Source organism: Podarcis bocagei (genome assembly GCF_964188305.1).
Source record: "Podarcis bocagei genome assembly, chromosome: 8".
In the NCBI taxonomy this organism is placed as follows: Eukaryota; Metazoa; Chordata; class Lepidosauria; order Squamata; family Lacertidae; genus Podarcis; species Podarcis bocagei.
In genome coordinates, this window is record NC_138133.1 from 62,688,294 (window position 1) to 62,706,253 (window position 17,960).

General features: G+C 43.4%; 1 protein-coding gene and 2 long non-coding RNA genes across 4 annotated transcripts in view; 2 read left to right on the plus strand and 1 right to left on the minus strand.

Annotated features, from left to right (window-relative positions):
• The window catches only part of LOC308593191, a 45,205-nt gene extending 27,371 nt beyond the window's left edge, over positions 1-17,834 (minus strand). For both annotated transcript variants that reach the window (XR_014010831.1, XR_014010832.1), the window contains exon 1: positions 17,458-17,834. This is a non-coding gene — a long non-coding RNA (uncharacterized lncRNA). The remainder of the gene's footprint in view (positions 1-17,457) is intronic.
• LOC308593159 overlaps positions 1-17,960 on the plus strand; it is a 350,716-nt gene that overhangs the window by 314,790 nt on the left and 17,966 nt on the right. The window lies entirely within an intron of this gene.
• MRPL53 (mitochondrial ribosomal protein L53) lies at positions 412-4,666 on the plus strand. The gene is made up of 3 exons (XM_081205310.1): positions 412-586; positions 1,729-1,841; positions 4,353-4,666. Exons 1-3 carry the CDS (start codon positions 486-488, stop codon positions 4,478-4,480), a joined length of 342 nt encoding a protein of 113 aa, XP_081061436.1. The 5' UTR covers positions 412-485; the 3' UTR covers positions 4,481-4,666.

Below are 17,960 nucleotides of genomic sequence, written 5' to 3' on the forward strand. Positions count from 1 at the left end.
AGATGTTGATAGCGCTGAGCTCCCTGCTTTCTGATTTATTGAAGGTGACTATACAGTATTTCAAAAGTCTTACTGAAGCCATAGAATTGCAATTTTAAGAAACCAACTGACTACAGGTGAGAGAATTCCAAGAAGTAAGGATCACAGCGTGCAAACCAGGCATAAAAACCTCTCCTGACCCAGCAAGGCTTTCTTTATGTCATGATGCTCCCTTGACCCCGCTCTTTAAAGTTATTCTCATAGAACCGAAATGCCAATTCTGGGCTATCCCGGCGCGACAAAGAGCGAAGTTTAACAGAATTCCCACGGAACGGCACAAACTATAAGCCCAGAGCTGCTTGACTACATTTCCCGGCAGGCCGCACGCGCGGGGAGGAGCCCTCGTGCTGAACGCGGCGAGAGGGTTTCTGGGAACTGTAGTCCTTCCGGTCGCTCAGAGGGCAAGGCGCTCGCTCTTACCGATCCTACCGGAGGGAGGGAGGAAAATGTCGTTCGTGGTGCCGAAAAGGGCGGGGGTGACGCTCAAGCAGGTGAAGAGCGTCTTGGTCGCCTTCTGCCCCTTCGAGTCCAACGTGCAGAGCACCAGGTGAGGAGAGGCCACGGGGTTGGGATCCACTGGATCCGAAACAGGACTCCCCCACCCCCGGACCCGTTCATCCCAGGGCACTGATGGGCAAGCCATGCACACAACCTGCACGAAATACACGTGGCATCGTAGGCACGTTTTGCCCATTCTGATTGTAGAATCTGGATCCCAATGCTGGGCTGCGGTTCCTTAGCACTGGGGGTGCAAAGTACTTTATGGGCTGAGAATGGGCCTTAGCTTGATTTTTTTTATATAAACAATTAGCAGGACTCATTTATTTCTGACCGTTTTGCTGCTGTGCCTTTGCCCTACTGCATGGCAGGCAGTAATTCAGCTGGTGTAGGATAGGGCCTTTTCTCGTAAGCAATGCAGGGAGGAGAGAAAGAGAACTGTTCTGTTGAATTTCTACCTGAGATCATGCATAGCTTATACAAAAAAAAAACCACACAAACAAAACCCTGCCATGCCACTCCTAAATTATTGTTAGACCTAACGTAAGTATGATGTTGGGCATAGAAGGTAAACTTTTTTACCCTGTGCTACCCACACCTTGTTTAAGATTCTGCTTCTGCAATGTTGGCATGCTAGCATCCGACTCCTCTACTCCATGCCCCAGTCCAGGCTCTTAATGCCTGGTATGTTAACTCTGAACATGCATTTTTAACAAGGTGCATGTGTTTCCTTACATGGCTTGCATCCTGATTAAGTCATGTCTAGTACTAATAATCACACTCTGTCTTAATCCAAAATGACTGAGTTAGATATTTGCCTCCTTCACCCTGAGCTCTTTCAAAAAGGAGGGCAGGATATAAATTCAATAAATAAAATGTAAATAATTCAACACCGGAGTGCTTTGAGCAATTGGTATGGCAAGCTACTAAACTGCAAGGATTTTCTATTTGTTTTTGTAACTTGCAAGATTGTATTGTCTGTCTTATGTTTCAGAGCTTTGCTCTATGTATATTTTGGATTTTGGCAGCTGATATTATTACATTGTTCCACTCTTATTCTTCCTATGAGGTGTTTTGTGGATCATTGAGATAAAATCTTTAGACTAAAAAAAATGTTTATTGTATTTTATACTACTAACTGCTATGTTATTGATAAAATATGCTCTGATCTATGTTTCTGAACCTTTTCAGAAATTTCCTACAGTGTCTGTATACAAAGAAAGCCTTTTTATCCAACAGCAACTGTGAGGTGAAAACAGATGTAAAACACGATGGGTCTGAACCAGTAATTGACGTCGTATTTGGTAAGGAAGCATTCCTGTTTTGTAAACCAAAGCCAACATGGTCAGCTGGTAGCCTTTGGGCCAGATGAACCCCCTCTAAATCATTTTCTGCTCCCTGGAAGCCTCCCTATTCAAAAAGCTGTCAAGCTGTAAAAAGTTTCCACTATTAATGTGGCATCTCCTTTTTGGATATACAAGCAGGTCCCCCTTTACAAACCCAATGCCTTCCCTGGAAATCGTTCGTCAGGCAAGTGTTTGCATAACCGAGTCCACGGTTTCCATTGTTTCTCATGGAAACTTGTCTAATGCAGGATTTGTCTGCTCCCTTTCCCCACACTCTCCATACTTTCTTCCTGAAATGGCTGCAGCCAATCAGCAAAAGAGAGGCAAAGGGAAAAAATGGATTTGCCCGATATCTCTCACTGTCTGATTTGTCAGATTTTTCCTGTACTCTGACTTGTCTGCTTTCACTCCTCTGCCCAAAAGTGGCTACAGCTGACCAAGCAGGGGAAAAACCAAGGAAGTCGGATGTTCAGATACGTGAATTTGCGGAGCATTTAGCAAGGTTTTGGCATAATTCTGCAAACATTATTATGGAACTGACCACTCTCAGATCCTAAAACTACAGAGGCGAGCCATCCCTGTCCTAAAGAAGTTGGGGGTCTTCTGTGGCTTTCAAATTCAGAGAAAAAGGGTCCAAACTTATTTTACTTGTGGGATCTTAATGGAGGAAGAGCTCCATTAACATTTTAACCAGTGTTTTGGACCATTTATGCCTCTTGCCTCAAATGCCTTTACTTGAAAACCTCTTTCTTTTATTTTAACCATCTTTATTGCTATTCTAGGAAGTACCTCTGATGTGTAAATACATTGGCTTGGTGATCAGAGTATTACTTTCTTTCCCTTGGTTTCCGCAAATTCCCACCCCGCTCCTTAAGCAGGGCTAGATGGCAAGAACTCATTTCTGCAGGTTGCTTCTGGCAGCAAGGTTGTAACAAAGTTTGGAACTACTATCTGCCGTATCTCTGCATTGTCAGTTAAGCCAGGAAGATAAAAAGAACTGAGAAAAGTATACTTCCAATGGCAGTGTGCTTTGACTCCACTAGGTGGCTCATGGTAGCTTTTGGAAAAAACCCAGTAGCCTCACTGGATGCTGCTCATTCATGATGAACCACAGTAAGCTAGCGCATCCACACCATACAGTTAAAGCACATGGCTTCCTTCCTTCCAATAATCGTGGGAACTGTAGCTTACTCCTCTCATAGATCAATTCTCAGCACCCTTAACAACCTGCAGGCATCTTTGGGGGAACCTGTAGGCGCCAAATGTATGGTGATGATGTGATCAAAGCCTGGTTTGCCATCGCATTCAAACCTGACCAGAGTTCTATTACAAATTAAGCTGCTCTAATGGGAAGGTTAGTGTGCAACTACACACCATACAAAACCACGTCACTGACAGATAGGCATGCAAGGTTAGTGAGGGAGGAGGAGGATTTGACACAGGGTTGTAGTTTGCACATTATTATTCTTTGAAATGTGCAGTTCTGCCCTTACATACAATACGTGTCTATTCGAAAGTCCGTTGAGTTCAGTGGGGCTTACTCTTAGAAAATTATGTTTGCTCTCCAACCCTTTCCAAGACCCTTACTTCATGAGCTTTGTGGTCACTGTAGCTTGCCATCTATAACTTCCATTATTTCAGAGACTTTAATTATCAGAAACAGTGAAAATAGCTTTCAGATAATGGAATATTGGGGCAGCCGATTTCTGTCATTAACTGCCTCACATTATATTTTCAATAAGTATATTTTATTGTTCCAGCCAAAGGCCATGACAAGTACATACTGCAACAAATCAATAAAATAATACTAAGATTTACAGTGTGAAAGGAGGCACCTAAAATATGGGGGGGGCAGGAACATAATTAATAAATAAGCTCTACCTCCCCCCCTTTAGTTCTAACTCTGTTCTCTATTCACAAAGTTTGTAGCCCTTAAAACCTGTGCACCAGTTTTTCATATGTCCATGATCTTACTTGCAAATTTAGACTGTTTTTATGTCAAACACTTGATACAGACCCAGGGAAGATCCAGAGAACTGCAAGGTGATTTCCATATAGACCATATAGAAGGGATCCACATTCCTATAGCATCTCCACCCCAGATAAATCTCTCGGGAGAGTCTGTGCACTTCTGGTGAGCAAATGTCAAAAAGCAGGAGAGCGCCAATGTTTGCTGCTTTGAGTCCTGTCAAGGTTCTTTAGGTGTAGACTTGGGAGTTCTGTGGCACCAGCCAAGTTCTCTCACTACTCCGTTTTAAAGGACATGGTACAAAGAATGATCTGCAGCCATATATATGTACACACACAGTATCCTTTTGCAGTACTTGCAGCGTTTCAATACACCTGTAATGTTGCTTTCTAAAAATCTGGAACATTTAACCAAGAATATTCATCTGATGTTGTCATGTAGAACTTGGGCAATTGCATTTTGTTTTCCTTCTGTTCTAAACTATGTTAACTCTTTTGCAGCCGACGGTGACAGACTGATCATGAAAGGAGCCAACTTAACCATTAGAGAAATGCTAAATGCCTTCAACTCTAGGTGTGAAGCCAAAGAGAATATGGCACAAGAGAAGGCTCAGAAAAAGAGTGCCTGAAAGTCAACCAAGGAACAGTTAAGATGTTTCATATGAACTCGTGAAAACTGTGGTGCAACTTCTTCCCTTGGAATGACAGCCAGGACTTTACCAAGGTGGATGCAGTCAGAATGCAGATTGGTCCTGACAAATTGCTGAATGGTGTCTTTGACCTTTTCTTTAAAGATAAAACTCCATGCAAAATAATTGATTATGCAGTAGTTTCATGTGTTATTCGTGTTATTCAGACTTCTTGGAGCAAGGGGTTTAAGAATGATAACATTAGCTGTGAGACAGTGAAAATTTGCTGTGACACATAGGAATTGTAGTAGCCTTTTCCTGACATTTTGTTGTCGCTAAGAAAATTAGTCTCCTTCAAGACTCCTACAGCTATAGCAGAGAATGTATGTTGTTTCCATTGAACGAAATCTCTTTCAGGACCAAAAGGGAGTAATTGCACAATTTGCAGAGTGATTAATTTTAGGTAAAGCAATAAAGGTATGTAGAGCAATCAAGAGTCAGGCTGGGCAGCAGTATGACCTGACAGGAGCCACCAACACGTCCCGTCCCCCCAATTGTTCATGCCAACCAGGGCAGAAGGCAGGGAAACAGGAAGAAACCTGAACCTGGCGTTGCAATCAGACTCAGATTGGGCCCAATTCTGTCAAGGGGCAGCAACGGAGCTGGATCAGGACTTTTCGCAGGCTGTTGACAGCGTTACCTCCACCTACCTGAACCTTTGGACAGGATGGGGTGCTTCACACCTGCAGAGCTGCTGTGGGCTGGAAAGAGGTAGATTTACCCCATTCTCCCCACCCACCCAGTGTGATAGTTTTGGGGCTTGGATTGTGCCCTGATTATTTTTTCTGCATACATCACAACCAATTTTGATAGCGCGACTGTCCACAAAGCCAAGAGTCACTGCTTATTTAGGGTATTTTGAAAATACTGTATAGGCACAATTCTGCACCTTCAGAAAATTCGGTCACATGGAAGTGTTTGGTATTTGACCATACCCAAAAAATAATAATGGTGTGTTCTTTTATTCCCTTTTTTTTCCTTTTAAGGATCACAATATAAAGCTGAATTGATTTGTACAGTTTTCACAGCATTATACAGCTCAGTGGAAAAATATTTAGAGGAAGAAAATTGCATGGAATTGGAGAACTGCCAAACTCAGGTTCAAAATACTACCTGGCCTGGTAATCTCTGCCCCACAGTGTGTGCATGCATGAGAGTGTTTTGGCTTCTGCCAAGAGCAGGAGTGGGGAGCTGTTTTCTGTCAGAGGGTTGTAGTTTCCCTCTGGACAGTTCCCCTTCTGGGTGCCATGGGCCAGTGGTGGGTGGGGCCAGAAGCAAAAGTGGGAGGAGCAACAAATCTAAACACTGCTTTTCGTTCTGTTAGCTAACTTCTACACAGACACCTCTCTCTCTTCTCCATCCAGGCAAGCAAAAGGCATTACTGGTATTCAAGGACACATTCCAGCTAAGGAGAAACACTCAAGGAGGGTGTGAAGCAAGGCTGGTGAAGACGGTTGCCTTTGCAGAGTGTAATTTGTGGAGAGAATGTAGAGGGTCAGAGAGAGGGAGAGAGAAGCTTAGAGGGTCACATTTGACCCCTGGACCTCCTGATTTCCTCTGATAGCCTACAGGTAAAATACAGGAAATGGTTGGTACCTGAGATTTGAGCCTGTGTATATGCCCCTTGAAAAATTGCAAGCATACGGGGTTCAAGTGCTTCCCACTCTCCCCCTGATTCTGTTATAGTAGGGCAAATATCTTACTTGCACCTCCCTGTTTTAGGCTTCTTGTTCCCCCTCTGATCACTTGTGCCCACCTGGCCTTACTATCCTCCTCTTTCTGTTAATTTGCTTTCCCTACACTTGTAAATTAGGACAAAGAAATGACGTTGTGTTTCTGAAAGACAAGGTTTGCTCAACTTCTTAAAAGTTCTTTATAAAGCTTGACAGTTGACTTTTATACATCAGCTTTAAACGACTGCAAAGTGTTACAGCAAACTCATTGTGCAATACGTAACTAAATAGGGCAAGAATTTTGGGGATTTGGCAAGCACACACTGACAAACCCCCAGTGACTGGGTTTGGGGGCAAGAAAAAATAATAAACAACGAAGCAGAGAAATTAGACTAGGTATTACAGCCATGAGGTCTGCTTTACAGAGAGCTGAGAGGGATCTTGCCATACAAAATGCTTTCATAAGATTTTCATTGACCTGTTATACATAATTATAATGGGTTATGGTGTATTCCAAACCTACCCCTATCCATACAAACAAACTACCTGCCAGTTGCCAATACCCCTTTTGGGGGAAGTTGGGAGGGTAGTGGCAGCACAACTGCTGGCACTCTTGAATAACACCAATGTTCCTGACCCTTTTCAATCTAGGTTTTGGAGACCAAATCGGCTCTGGACTGATAACTTTCATTGGGAGGGAGATGGAAGGGGGAGTTGGTTCTCCCACACGGTGTCCTATTGGATCGGCTTTGAGAGCTGAGAGTGAACAGGGCAATGTGTTATACCTACATAGAGGAGCAATTGGGTGACTGATTGCCTTTTGACCCTCTGTGAGTTGCAGGACACCACTTTGTCCCCAATGCTATCCAATAGCTGTATGAAACTGCTGGGTTCGCAGCTTTGCAGCAGAGTGTCATCAGTATGCAGTTTACACAGCTCTATTCTCTGTAGCATCTGAAGCAAAAGGTGATGTGCAGATCCTGCACTAGTGCCTAAACTCAGTAATGAGCTGGATGACAGCCAAAAAGCTGAAGCTGAATCCCAGCAAGACAGAGACCCTGTGGGTGAGAGGTTCCCTGTTCCAGAAAATGGGTCAGTTGTCTGTTTTGCATGAGGTTCAGGCCCTCTGAAAAAGCAAGTGTGTAGCTTGGAGGTACAGTGCTTAGAGACTTAAGAGTGACCTGTTGCCAGTCAATACTGAAAGAGTGTCATGTGAGTTTGTATAAAGCAGTTTCCAATACTCCTAACCAATGCCAGCTGTTGGGACACCTCCAGTTTTCTAGTAAACAGCATTGTGAAGACAAGGGACTGGTTCTGCTGCTCCACTACACTACTGAATCTGAGCTGAGTTATTATCGCAATAGTATGTTTCTTGGATTAGCCGCCTCTCTGGAGGAATGGCAGAGGTCGAAGATTTCTTGGGAAACTTGTGACATTCATGTCAAACTGGCAGGGAAGATTTGGGAAAACACAGTAAAAGGTTCAAGTGCACAGTAACTATCCTTGCAATGACACTGGAGTCTTCAAACTCCAGTCTTTAAATAAATTGAATTTTCAAAAGTACAGAAATACAAATACAACCCCCCCCCCCAGAAATGAGAAAGCAAAAGGTAAAGCTACAAAGCAAAGCAAAAAAATATTTATGAATCTGATCTTTCTACAGGTTCGTAGTTTACTGCTTATGACATTTATTGTTTCAATTTCCAACAAACCGTCTAGGATAAGGAACTACTCTCAACTCCACAAAAAGCAGGAGAAAACATGCTTGCTTCATGTGACAGCCCTTGAGATATCTGAAGATGGTTATCATCTCTCCTCCCAGTCTCCTCCTTTTCCAGACTAAACATACCCAAATCCCTCAGTATCATGCTGGGAGTTTTCAAAACACCTATCGGCCGAGGTAAACTTGATAAAATTAAACCATACTGAACAGATTGTTTTGGGGAACTTTGTACATAAGCAAGTGGACCCTTTGTGCCAGCTTCTCTGACATTCCTAAGAACTCCTGGATCCTCTGCTATTGCTTGAGGTTCTGGTGGCACCAGAGGTGCAGGTATGCTTTAAAAATGCAAGAGATTTTTACTGGTTTGTAATGCCACCTATAGATAGCTTTTAGCATTGCTCCCCAGATCTGGGCAGATATGGAGAGTGTTGGTTAGGGATGGCTGAATATATCCATTTTGGTTTCTCATTTTTCCATATTTAAGCTCAGTTCTCCACATTTCCACAGCAGTTTGCAATGTATTGCTTTTTTTTAAGCCCTCCTGAAAATGCATCAGCATTATACTCTGAATGTCTCCACATATAACGTTTTTATGGAATTTTCCCCAGTATACACATTTTTACAAGCAATTTCCCCATATAGCACAAATAGCAGACTTTAATATGCTGTTTTCATTAATATATGTAGTTATATGCACACTGTACCCTAGTATATGCATTTTTTTGTACACAGGTCTTGGCTGGAGAACTGCAAAATTGCGAATTTTGTAGAATAGCTGCGTTTCAGTTTGCACCTTATTCCGGAATACTTGCATCAGGGAAGCTAGTATTTAAATGTAAACTGAATTTAATTTATTTCCATCTGTAATGTTGCTCTGCCGTCCCAAAGCTTGTTCATTGAAGTGGCAACTTCAATAAATGTCTTTGCAGGCCCTTTCCCCAATACTGTTACCTGCCCTGTCATTTCCCCATATCCATTGCTAACCATAGCTAACTTGGCCTCAATAACGTAAATCAAAGTTCATTAACATTAGTTCAAATTCAGTGAGGCCTCTCGTGGTTTGCTCTTTCACTTTTGGCTTCATTGTGAAGGAAGTAAAAAACTTCAGTCTTTGAAGTGCCATAAATAAAGGGTCAGCTCCACACACTTTATAAACCTTTCTGTGTGCATAAATCTCTCCCCCCTCATTTGCCACCTGTTGAGATGGGTATCTTGCCATTGCTTACAACTAGCTTTTATTTCCATAGCCTTCAATGCATTATCTTTTAAAAGCATGTCTTCCTTTGGAACAGGCTGATGCTCATGCATGTTTATTCAGAAGGAAGTCCTACTGAGTTCTCTGGGATGTCTTAGAAGTGTGTATTTAGAACTGCAGACCCAAATAGTTTTAAATCCAAGTAATTTGACTTAAGTGGGTAGAAAACTGAGCACATATTTTCTCAGTAAGATCTAATATTTTTTGAATGCAGCTGTGTAAACTCCTTCCTACTTACTGAGAAAACAAAGAATAATTTAAGAGGTCCAAGTTTAATATTTTGAAGATGCCCTGGTAATAATAAATGGGCCAAAGGATAGCATTTCATCACAAAGGACATCAAAGCCTTTGTTACAGTAATCTGAAGTGAAGATATCAAGAGGACCACCTAGAATGTGTAACTTGGCTTTCTTCCTTGGCATTCCCTCTCATAAGGGGACAGGTAAGGCTTTCTGGAAACCAGGTATTATGAGGAACAGTTGGCAGAGCTTGGTGTGTTTTAGCATGGAGGAGAATGGGAGATGCAATGACTGTCTTCCAACATCTAAAGGGTGGTCATGTTGTTGGAGCAGACTTATTCTTGCTTGCCTCAGAGGACAAAATTAGACCCAATGAGTGGGAAATGCAAGGAAGCAAATATAGGCAAATCATTAGTTCGAGTAAGAGCTGTTCAAAACCTGTAAGAAAGCAGATCTTATATTATCACTAGGAATCTGACATTTGAATCTAATAATCTGTCATGTGTTCAGTGCTTTACATGCAGTATCTAGCTGCGATCCTTACAACAATCCTGTAAGTCAGTATTACTATGCCCATAGTTCAGAGGCAGAGAGATAGAATCATAGAATCATAGAGTTGGAAGAGACCACAAGGGCCATCGAGTCCAACCCCCTGCCAAGCAGGAAACACCATCAGAGCACTCCTGACATATGGTTGTCAAGCCTCTGCTTAAAGACCTCCAAAAAAGGAGACTCCACCACACTCCTTGGCAGCAAATTCCACTGTCGAACAGCTCTTACTGTCAGGAAGTTCTTCCTAATGTTTAGGTGGAATCTTCTTTCTTGTAGTTGGGATCCATTGCTCCGTGTCCGCTTCTCTGGAGCAGCAGAAAACAACCTTTCTCCCTCCTCTATGTGACATCCTTTTATATATTTGAACATGGCTATCATATCACCCCTTAACCTCCTCTTCTCCAGGCTAAACATGCCCAGCTCCCTTAGCCGTTCCTCATAAGGCATCGTTTCCAGGCCTTTGACCATTTTGGTTGCCCTCCTCTGGACACGTTCCAGTTTGTCAGTGTCCTTCTTGAATTGTGGTGCCCAGAACTGGACACAGTAATCCAGGTGAGGTCTGACCAGAGCAGAATACAGTGGCACTATTACTTCCCTTGATCTAGATGCTATACTCCTATTGATGAGGCCCAGAATTGCATTCGCTTTTTTAGCTGCCGCGTCACACTGTTGGCTCATGTCAAGTTTGTGGTCAACCAAGACTCCTAGATCCTTTTCACATGTACTGCTCTCAAGCCAGGTGTCCCCCATCTTGTATTTGTGCCTCTCATTTCTTTTGCCCAAGTGCAATACTTTACATTTCTCCCTGTTAAAATTCATCTTGTTTGTTTTTGCCCAGTTCTCTAATCTGTCAAGGTTTGTGGCAGAGGCAAGGTTTGAGCGGAGGACGCCCTGATCCATAGCTCAGCCTCATTGCCACCATGCTAAACCTGCTCCTATCAGATTGGAAGGGCACCCAAGTGCCTCCCACATGCAGTGCAGAGGCATTTTTAATAACTGTTTTGAATGCACTAATAACAGGGATCACCAGCCATTATGATGTTGAAAGCATTCCACCCTTGATGTAGCCGGACTGGCAAGAAATGTCCCAGTGACCACATTTGGACTGATCTTGTCTCCAGTTGGCCTTGCTTCATGGACCTTCTTCATGACCCAATTGCATGTGAAATGTGCAATGTAAGGGAAAGTCTTATCACTCAATGATAAGTGAGCTTGCAGAACGAGTACAGTCATAGTACGTGACTTGTTGCTGGGATTTGTGGACCTCTTACCTTGCCTTGTTTGTGCTCAGCTGTTACTCCCTAGGTTTCTAAACTGCAGGGAAGGGCCACCTGGGGAGTAGGAGGGATGGGTGCAAGGAGATTGTTAGTGCCAGGATTTGGGGGTAACCTGCCATGGCAAGATGGATAGGTATTGCCCACTCTCCATACTCCCCCAGGAGCAGGAGGCCATGTTTGCAAGCAATGGGTTGAGGAAGAAGCTTCTTGGCTAATATCTTAGAGATTCCTGCAATTGCAGGGGGTTGGATTGGTGAGCCTTGGGGTCCCTTCCAACTCTACAATTCTAGGATGTAGGTCTGGGTGATATATCCAGATATGTGGGGGCAGACTGCGATGACAGCTTCACTCAGCGGTGTATCGCTGGTGAAACCATCACCACTCTTGACAAGGAGAGCCTGGCCAGGGAGCCCCATCTCTCCTGCGTGCGAGTGGCAGAGGACTCAGGGCTGGCTTTGCTGGCCAGCGGCGCCTGGCCAAGGGGCCTTGGGGCTCGCTCAACTGGGGGCAGGAGCCCAGACAGAGGCAGGGGGGCATATGGGCCACTTGGCCTGGGCCTCTGATTCCAAAGGGGGCCTCGGTCAGCATGCATTCCCTATGTATTGTTTAAAAAGCACTATTGTATATCTATATTTTCCATTTTGTCCTTATATGCAGATACAGTTCAAGCCTTGAAATAAAATTATTTGTCAGCATAACTTTTGTGAAAATTATTTATATACTTACTTATTTATAAGACTTCAGTTATCCCCAGGGTAAAAAAAGGGGGGCACATTATCTACCTGGCCTGTGCCTGTGCCTGGCTTTGCAAGGCCCTGGACAGGAGCCTTTCCACCTGCCCCCCGGCTGAGCAGCAGGCTGGAGCCAGCCGTATTGGCCGCAGCCAGTGAGGCGCTGGGGTAAAAATGCCTCAACTCGCAATATGAGAGCTGTGGCAATTTCACCCGGCATCTGGCCGGCTGGAGCCCATGCAGCTTTTTTCAACAATATGGTATATCCAGGAACATGTCCAGGCTACTGACCTGTTGTTTCCAGAGGTGTTCACTCCCACTGAGAACAGTCTGTCTCTGTACCTTCTAGAGTTGAAAACTCAGAGCACATTATACATGTGTCCTCAAATTATTCAATTAAATTCAATTCAATTTATTCAATTCAATTCAATTTATTGGTCAACAACCAGCCCTTCACCACTTCTAAGAGCTGGTCCAGCACATTAATTGCCTCTCCCAACTAAGATAGAACGGGGTGGGTGGGTGGGTGTGTACAATTTACTCATAGGTGACACTTCATTCCAGCTTTCCTGATGAGAGCTCCTAGTGGTTTCAGAGGCATGTTAAATAGCACGGACGGCGGGGGGGATGACAGACTATGACAACATATATAGCAGACAGGTATTTAATTGTCATTTCTACAAATGGATTCAAGTGCAGTGTTAGGATATGTCTACACTTCAAATGTCTACCGTATTAACCATTGTGGCTTCTCTAAAGGAAACCTTGGAATTGTAGTGAAAGGCCTGGGATTTTTGTTTAGTTTGATTTTTATTCTAGTTCACGTGCATCCCTTTTCCTGAAATAATTTACAGGTTCCTAGGACAGAAACCATGACTGTTGTACTGGTTCAGATTTAGGGTTCATCCACACTTCTTCTTGTCCCGTGTCTAGAAAGCATGGGTCCAAATAGTTTTGCCTTTGCCCCACCACTTTGCCCCAATTTAGCACTAAATTGGAACAACAATGCGCAGAAAACCCAATTGCCATTTGTGTCAATTCAGTGCTAAACCACAGGATCCGCCGGGGAGAAAGTGGCAGAGCAAACAGAGGTGTGGATAAGCCCTCAATTTAAATTTGTACTTAACATAATGGAATAACCACCCTGTTATAATGATGTTAAGAGTGCATAATTTCTATGCACCAGCATTGTAATTAGGCCAGCCTTTCCTAATCTGGTGCCTTCCAGATGTTTTAGAGTATAAATCCCATCATTCCTGACCATTAGTCATGTTTCCTGGGGCTGTAATACAGCAGTATTTGCTGGATGTCAATACCAAGCTTTTAGCTGCTGTGGATACTGCATGTTTTATGGTTTTAATGCACTGACTTCTATGTAAATTGAATTACACTGTCTGTAAAGCACCCTGAAAGTTTTAATGAAGGGAGACATTTTTAAAAAGGTCTTAAATAAAACAGGTTCATTTGTTTTCATCAATGCACTTTGCTTTGTTTGTTTTGTTCTGAACGGGTTTTGGTTGCCACTATTTAACTCTAGCATTGCTGATCACTTTGTTCATGCATGCTCAGTTCTCAGTCCAATTGGGAGCTGTGCAGACCTGTTTTCTGGTGCAGCAGTGGATGTACACCCCCCCCCTTTTATATAATGACAAGATATTGTGCGACTGGCAACAGATCAGGACAACTGTGAGCACTGCTAAGGATAAAACGCATTTTGATAGAGCTGAATGCCCTTGGGATTATGTTAATCAACCTTTATAATGTACATTTTATCTTGAGGAGAAGGTTTTGCTGCAATAGGTAAATCCCAAGTGGATTTACAGCAACACGGCCTAGCACAGTCATGTCTTATATTTTAGGGGCTAAATATGTCTCTTGATTTTCAAGTCAATGGACTAATATTAGCACTGCTTTCTCTGCTAGGAGCTATTTCACAGAACGAAGCACCAAAAAGGGAAGTTAGTGTGACTTGTAGTCCCTCTTGTCATGTGACGGTCATTGGGTGCACTTTGTCAAGAGTAATATGTTCCTGAACCAAAAGCCTGAAGGACACCAGCAACCCACGCAGAACCCTCAAGACAACAGAAGGGTGCAGTTAATAAGATTCATCAGTGCAATTTACCAGAGTGCTGTAGCCTTGCTCTGAGGCACTGTGGATAACTACACTAATGGTTGATTATATTTACTGGAGTACCAGAAAAGGGGTCCAGGGCGGTTAGCAGTGGTGGACTATCAGCAGCTGTCTGAGGGATGGTGCCCTGCTGTCACCATATGAGATGCTGCTGCATATTATTCCTCCCACCAGAATAAAAGGGAGGTGCTCTTGAGATCAAGGAATCAGGGAGGCAGCCCTAGGGGAAAGTGTTGTAATGATGGACAGTGTCAATTGCTTATACCACTTGGGCAAATAAATTTGTGGGCAAATAAATATGTGGGTCATAGCAAACAAAACATGTTGTTCTCAGTATTGTAATTGGGTCATGGAAGTGCCTAGAGGAGAATTAATCCTGAATAGTTCCCTGGCCCTGGATAAAGATATGAGGGTTGTTGAACCAAACAAGAACGATCACAGTGCTATTGAATTCAATGTACACACGAGAGGAATTTTTTCCAAGAAAGTGCAATACAGTGGTACCTCAGGTTACATATGCTTCAGGTTACATACGCTTCAGGTTACATACACTTCAGGTTACAGACTCCACTAACCCAGAAATAGTGCTTCAGGTTAAGAACTTTGCTTCAGGATGAGAACAGAAATCGTGCTCCGGCGGCGCGGTGGCAGCAGGAGGCCTCATTAGCTAAAGTGGTGCTTCAGGTTAAGAACAGTTTCAGGTTAAGTATGGACCTCCGGAATGAATTAAGTACTTAACCCGAGGTACCACTGTAATACTGATTTCAAAACAGGAAACATCTCAGTAATACAAGGAGTTGCAAATGGGAGTCAACAGGCTAAAATCTCTCAAAGAAGTTTGGAGTGTCGGATTTGCTTGTTTTAAAACAGATTAATAAAAGTTTGGCTAGAATATCGCAGCTCAGGAAAGGTACCAAGGTGATACTATAGTAGTTAACGAGAAGAGTCATAGAAGCTATAAAAGGCAAGGAGCTTCCTTTAAAAACATCAAAGCCTTTCCCAAATGAGGTCTATACACACACCATACATTTAAAGCACATAGCTTTCTCCCAGAGAATCCTGGGAAGTTTAATTTATGTAGGGTGCTGAGAATTGTAGCTCTGTGAGGGGTAAACTACAGTGTGACGGGAAGTACATAGAGACAAAACCCATGAACTTCACATATACTGATTAGTGTGGCTAGCAATGGTGGTGATTTCCTAGAAAAGAAGTCTTGGAAGTTGTGATGGATTGCTCAAAGGAAATGTCAGTTCAGAGTATAGCAGTTATGAAGAAGGCAATTCCATGCTGTGGATCATTAGGAAGTTTATCCTAGTGCTTATCTGAAATATGCTTCCTTGCAATTTCCAGCCATTGGTTCTTACCCTGCCCTGGAGCAATGGAGAGCAGGCCTTTCACCTTCCATGTTACATTCCTTCAGACATTTGAAGATCACTACCATGTCCAGCCACAACATTTTCTTCTCCAAGCTAAGAACGGGGACGCGGGTGGCGCTGTGGGTTAAACCTCAGCGCCTAGGACTTGCTGATCGCATGGTCTGCGGTTCGAATCCCCGCGGCGGGGTGCGCTCCCGTTGCTCAGTCCCAGCGCCTGCCTACCTAGCAGTTCGAAAGCACCCCCGGGTGCAAGTAGATAAATAGGGACCGCTTACTAGCGGGAAGGTAAACGGAGTTTCCGTGTGTGTGGCTCTGGCTCGCCAGAGCAGCTTCGTCACGCTGGCCACGTGACCCGGAAGTGTCTGTGGACAGCGCTGGCTCCCGGCCTATAGAGTGAGATGAGCGCACAACCCCAGAGTCTTTACTTACCATGTCCATCCACAACATTTTCTTCTCCAACTAAGAATACCTAGCTCTGTCTGTTTTCCTCACTGGGCTGCTGATTACATTTACAGTGAATCAAAAGTAGCTGCCGTAAGAATACCTTGTTTCAAATATTTTTGCCATTTCTGCCAGTTGAAACACAGCGTGGCTGTAAAGGAGTGACGCAATCTGTGAGATGAATGGTTGCTACATATGGCCAAGGCCTTTTCTTTCTGAATAGCTGCCTTGGTCAAGTCAGGTGAAGATGATTGCACATCCAGAAGATTCTGAAGAAGCCTGACTAATTTCCATTGAGTCATTAGGGCAGGGCAAGGAACAAAGCTCTGATGCAAGTTTATTGTAGCTTTGAACAGTGCAATTCCCCCTCTCCCCTTTTAGCGTCTTTTAAAGAAAACATTTCCAGTTGCCTTTTATTACATTAGCAGACTACTTCCTGTGACTACAGGTGGAACTGTAGGTGGCAACAGCAGTTCAAGAGAAAAGCAAGAGTGAACCCTAATCTGGAGTTTATTGCACTTTGTACTGTTTTGTAAATTAACATAAAATACCAGAAAGTTTATGTTCACCTTGTTGATAGGAGTGACTCAAAAATTACAGGGAAAGAACAGCACAAGTGTAGCAGGCACAGGATCCAACCACAAATCTCTAGAACTCTGTGGAATTTACTCAAAGCATCCTTTTACATTTTTAATCTCTACTCCCTTTAGAACAATTAAAAGGAACCACATGCCTGTTACTTTACTTCACAAATGGTGGAGCAAGGCAGAGGTGCTTATAAAAACATAGTACATTTTCAGCAAAACAATCCGATCTGGATTCATAATTGCACAGCAGCTGGCAGCAGCAGACTATGGCCACATTAACACCATACATTCAAAGCCCTATAATACCACTTTCAATGGTAACGACTTCCCCCAAAAGACTCTGGGAGCTGTAGTTTGTTAAGAGTGCTGAGAATTGTTAGGAGACCCCTATTCTCCTCACAGAGCTTAACAATCAACCCCTCTTCACAGAAAACTCTCCTAAGAACTTTCAGCACCTTTAACAAGCTACAACTTCAAGAATTCGGGGGGGGGGGAGGAGCAATGACTTTAAATGACTTTATCATAGTGCTTTAAATGTATCGTGTGAATGTGGCCTCGATTTAAACAAACAAAGTACTACACACAACTCATAATGATTGTGTGGGATTCACTGCCATAACAAACAGTGACTATTGGATTAAGCTTATTGTTCAGGAGCAGGAAATGGACCGGGCTGCTGCCTCTATGCCTTGCTGGAGTACCCCAACCAGCAGTGGAGAACCTCTAGTTCACAAGCCTCAATAGGCCCAGCCCATGAGGCTGTTTATTTTATGTTATTATTTTATTTTTATACCACCCTTCATCCAAAGATCTCAGTACAGTTCACAGCATTAAAAATACAAGATAAAAAAAATTACATAATTAAAAACGAGAGCAAGAACAAAACAAAACAATAACCCCCCCTCCCCTTGTTGTCTCCAAGCCATGCCTACCTGTATGGCAGGTAAAAACATGGGGCCCTGCTGAAAGCAGGGTTGGCAGGCACCACCGATCAGCTGGTTGGTGGCAGCTGCAAGGTCCTGTGCCTTTGCCCATGTGGGATGTTTGTCAGAATCCCAGACATTTTTTTCACTGTATTTCTCCATCTCATGGTAGTTATTCAATTTCCTGTATGAAAATACATGGGGCTGCTTCCCATTTTATAGGAAGTCAGTGACGGGCCTAGAGATGGTTTTGGGAGTTTATTCTGATAAGACACTAGCCATCTTGAGCAGCAGCCCATGTGAGAGGTCACATGAGCCGTGTGCTGTCAGCTCTGCACATTTGTGCAAGATCAACACTCCTCGCACTCATGCTCTTTTAGCATGTTTTAAAGGTGAACTGAAAGTTGCTTATTTGGTCTCTGTGTTGTTATTTTGTATAATTCATCACGGTGGGTCCATAGAGCAGAATAGAGGGTAGCCCACTCAGCTGCATTCATACTCTTCCACTCTCC

What these genes read in the sequence shown, in the direction of transcription:
- MRPL53 (XM_081205310.1), top strand. Translation starts at nt 486, where the DNA reads ATGTCGTTCGTGGTGCCGAAAAGGGCGGGGGTGACGCTCAAGCAGGTG. An exon ending in TCCAACGTGCAGAGCACCAG is followed by an intron (nt 587 to 1,728) that starts GTGAGGAGAGGC and finishes GAACCTTTTCAG; the next exon opens with AAATTTCCTACAGTGTCTGT. An exon ending in AGTAATTGACGTCGTATTTG is followed by an intron (nt 1,842 to 4,352) that starts GTAAGGAAGCAT and finishes ACTCTTTTGCAG; the next exon opens with CCGACGGTGACAGACTGATC.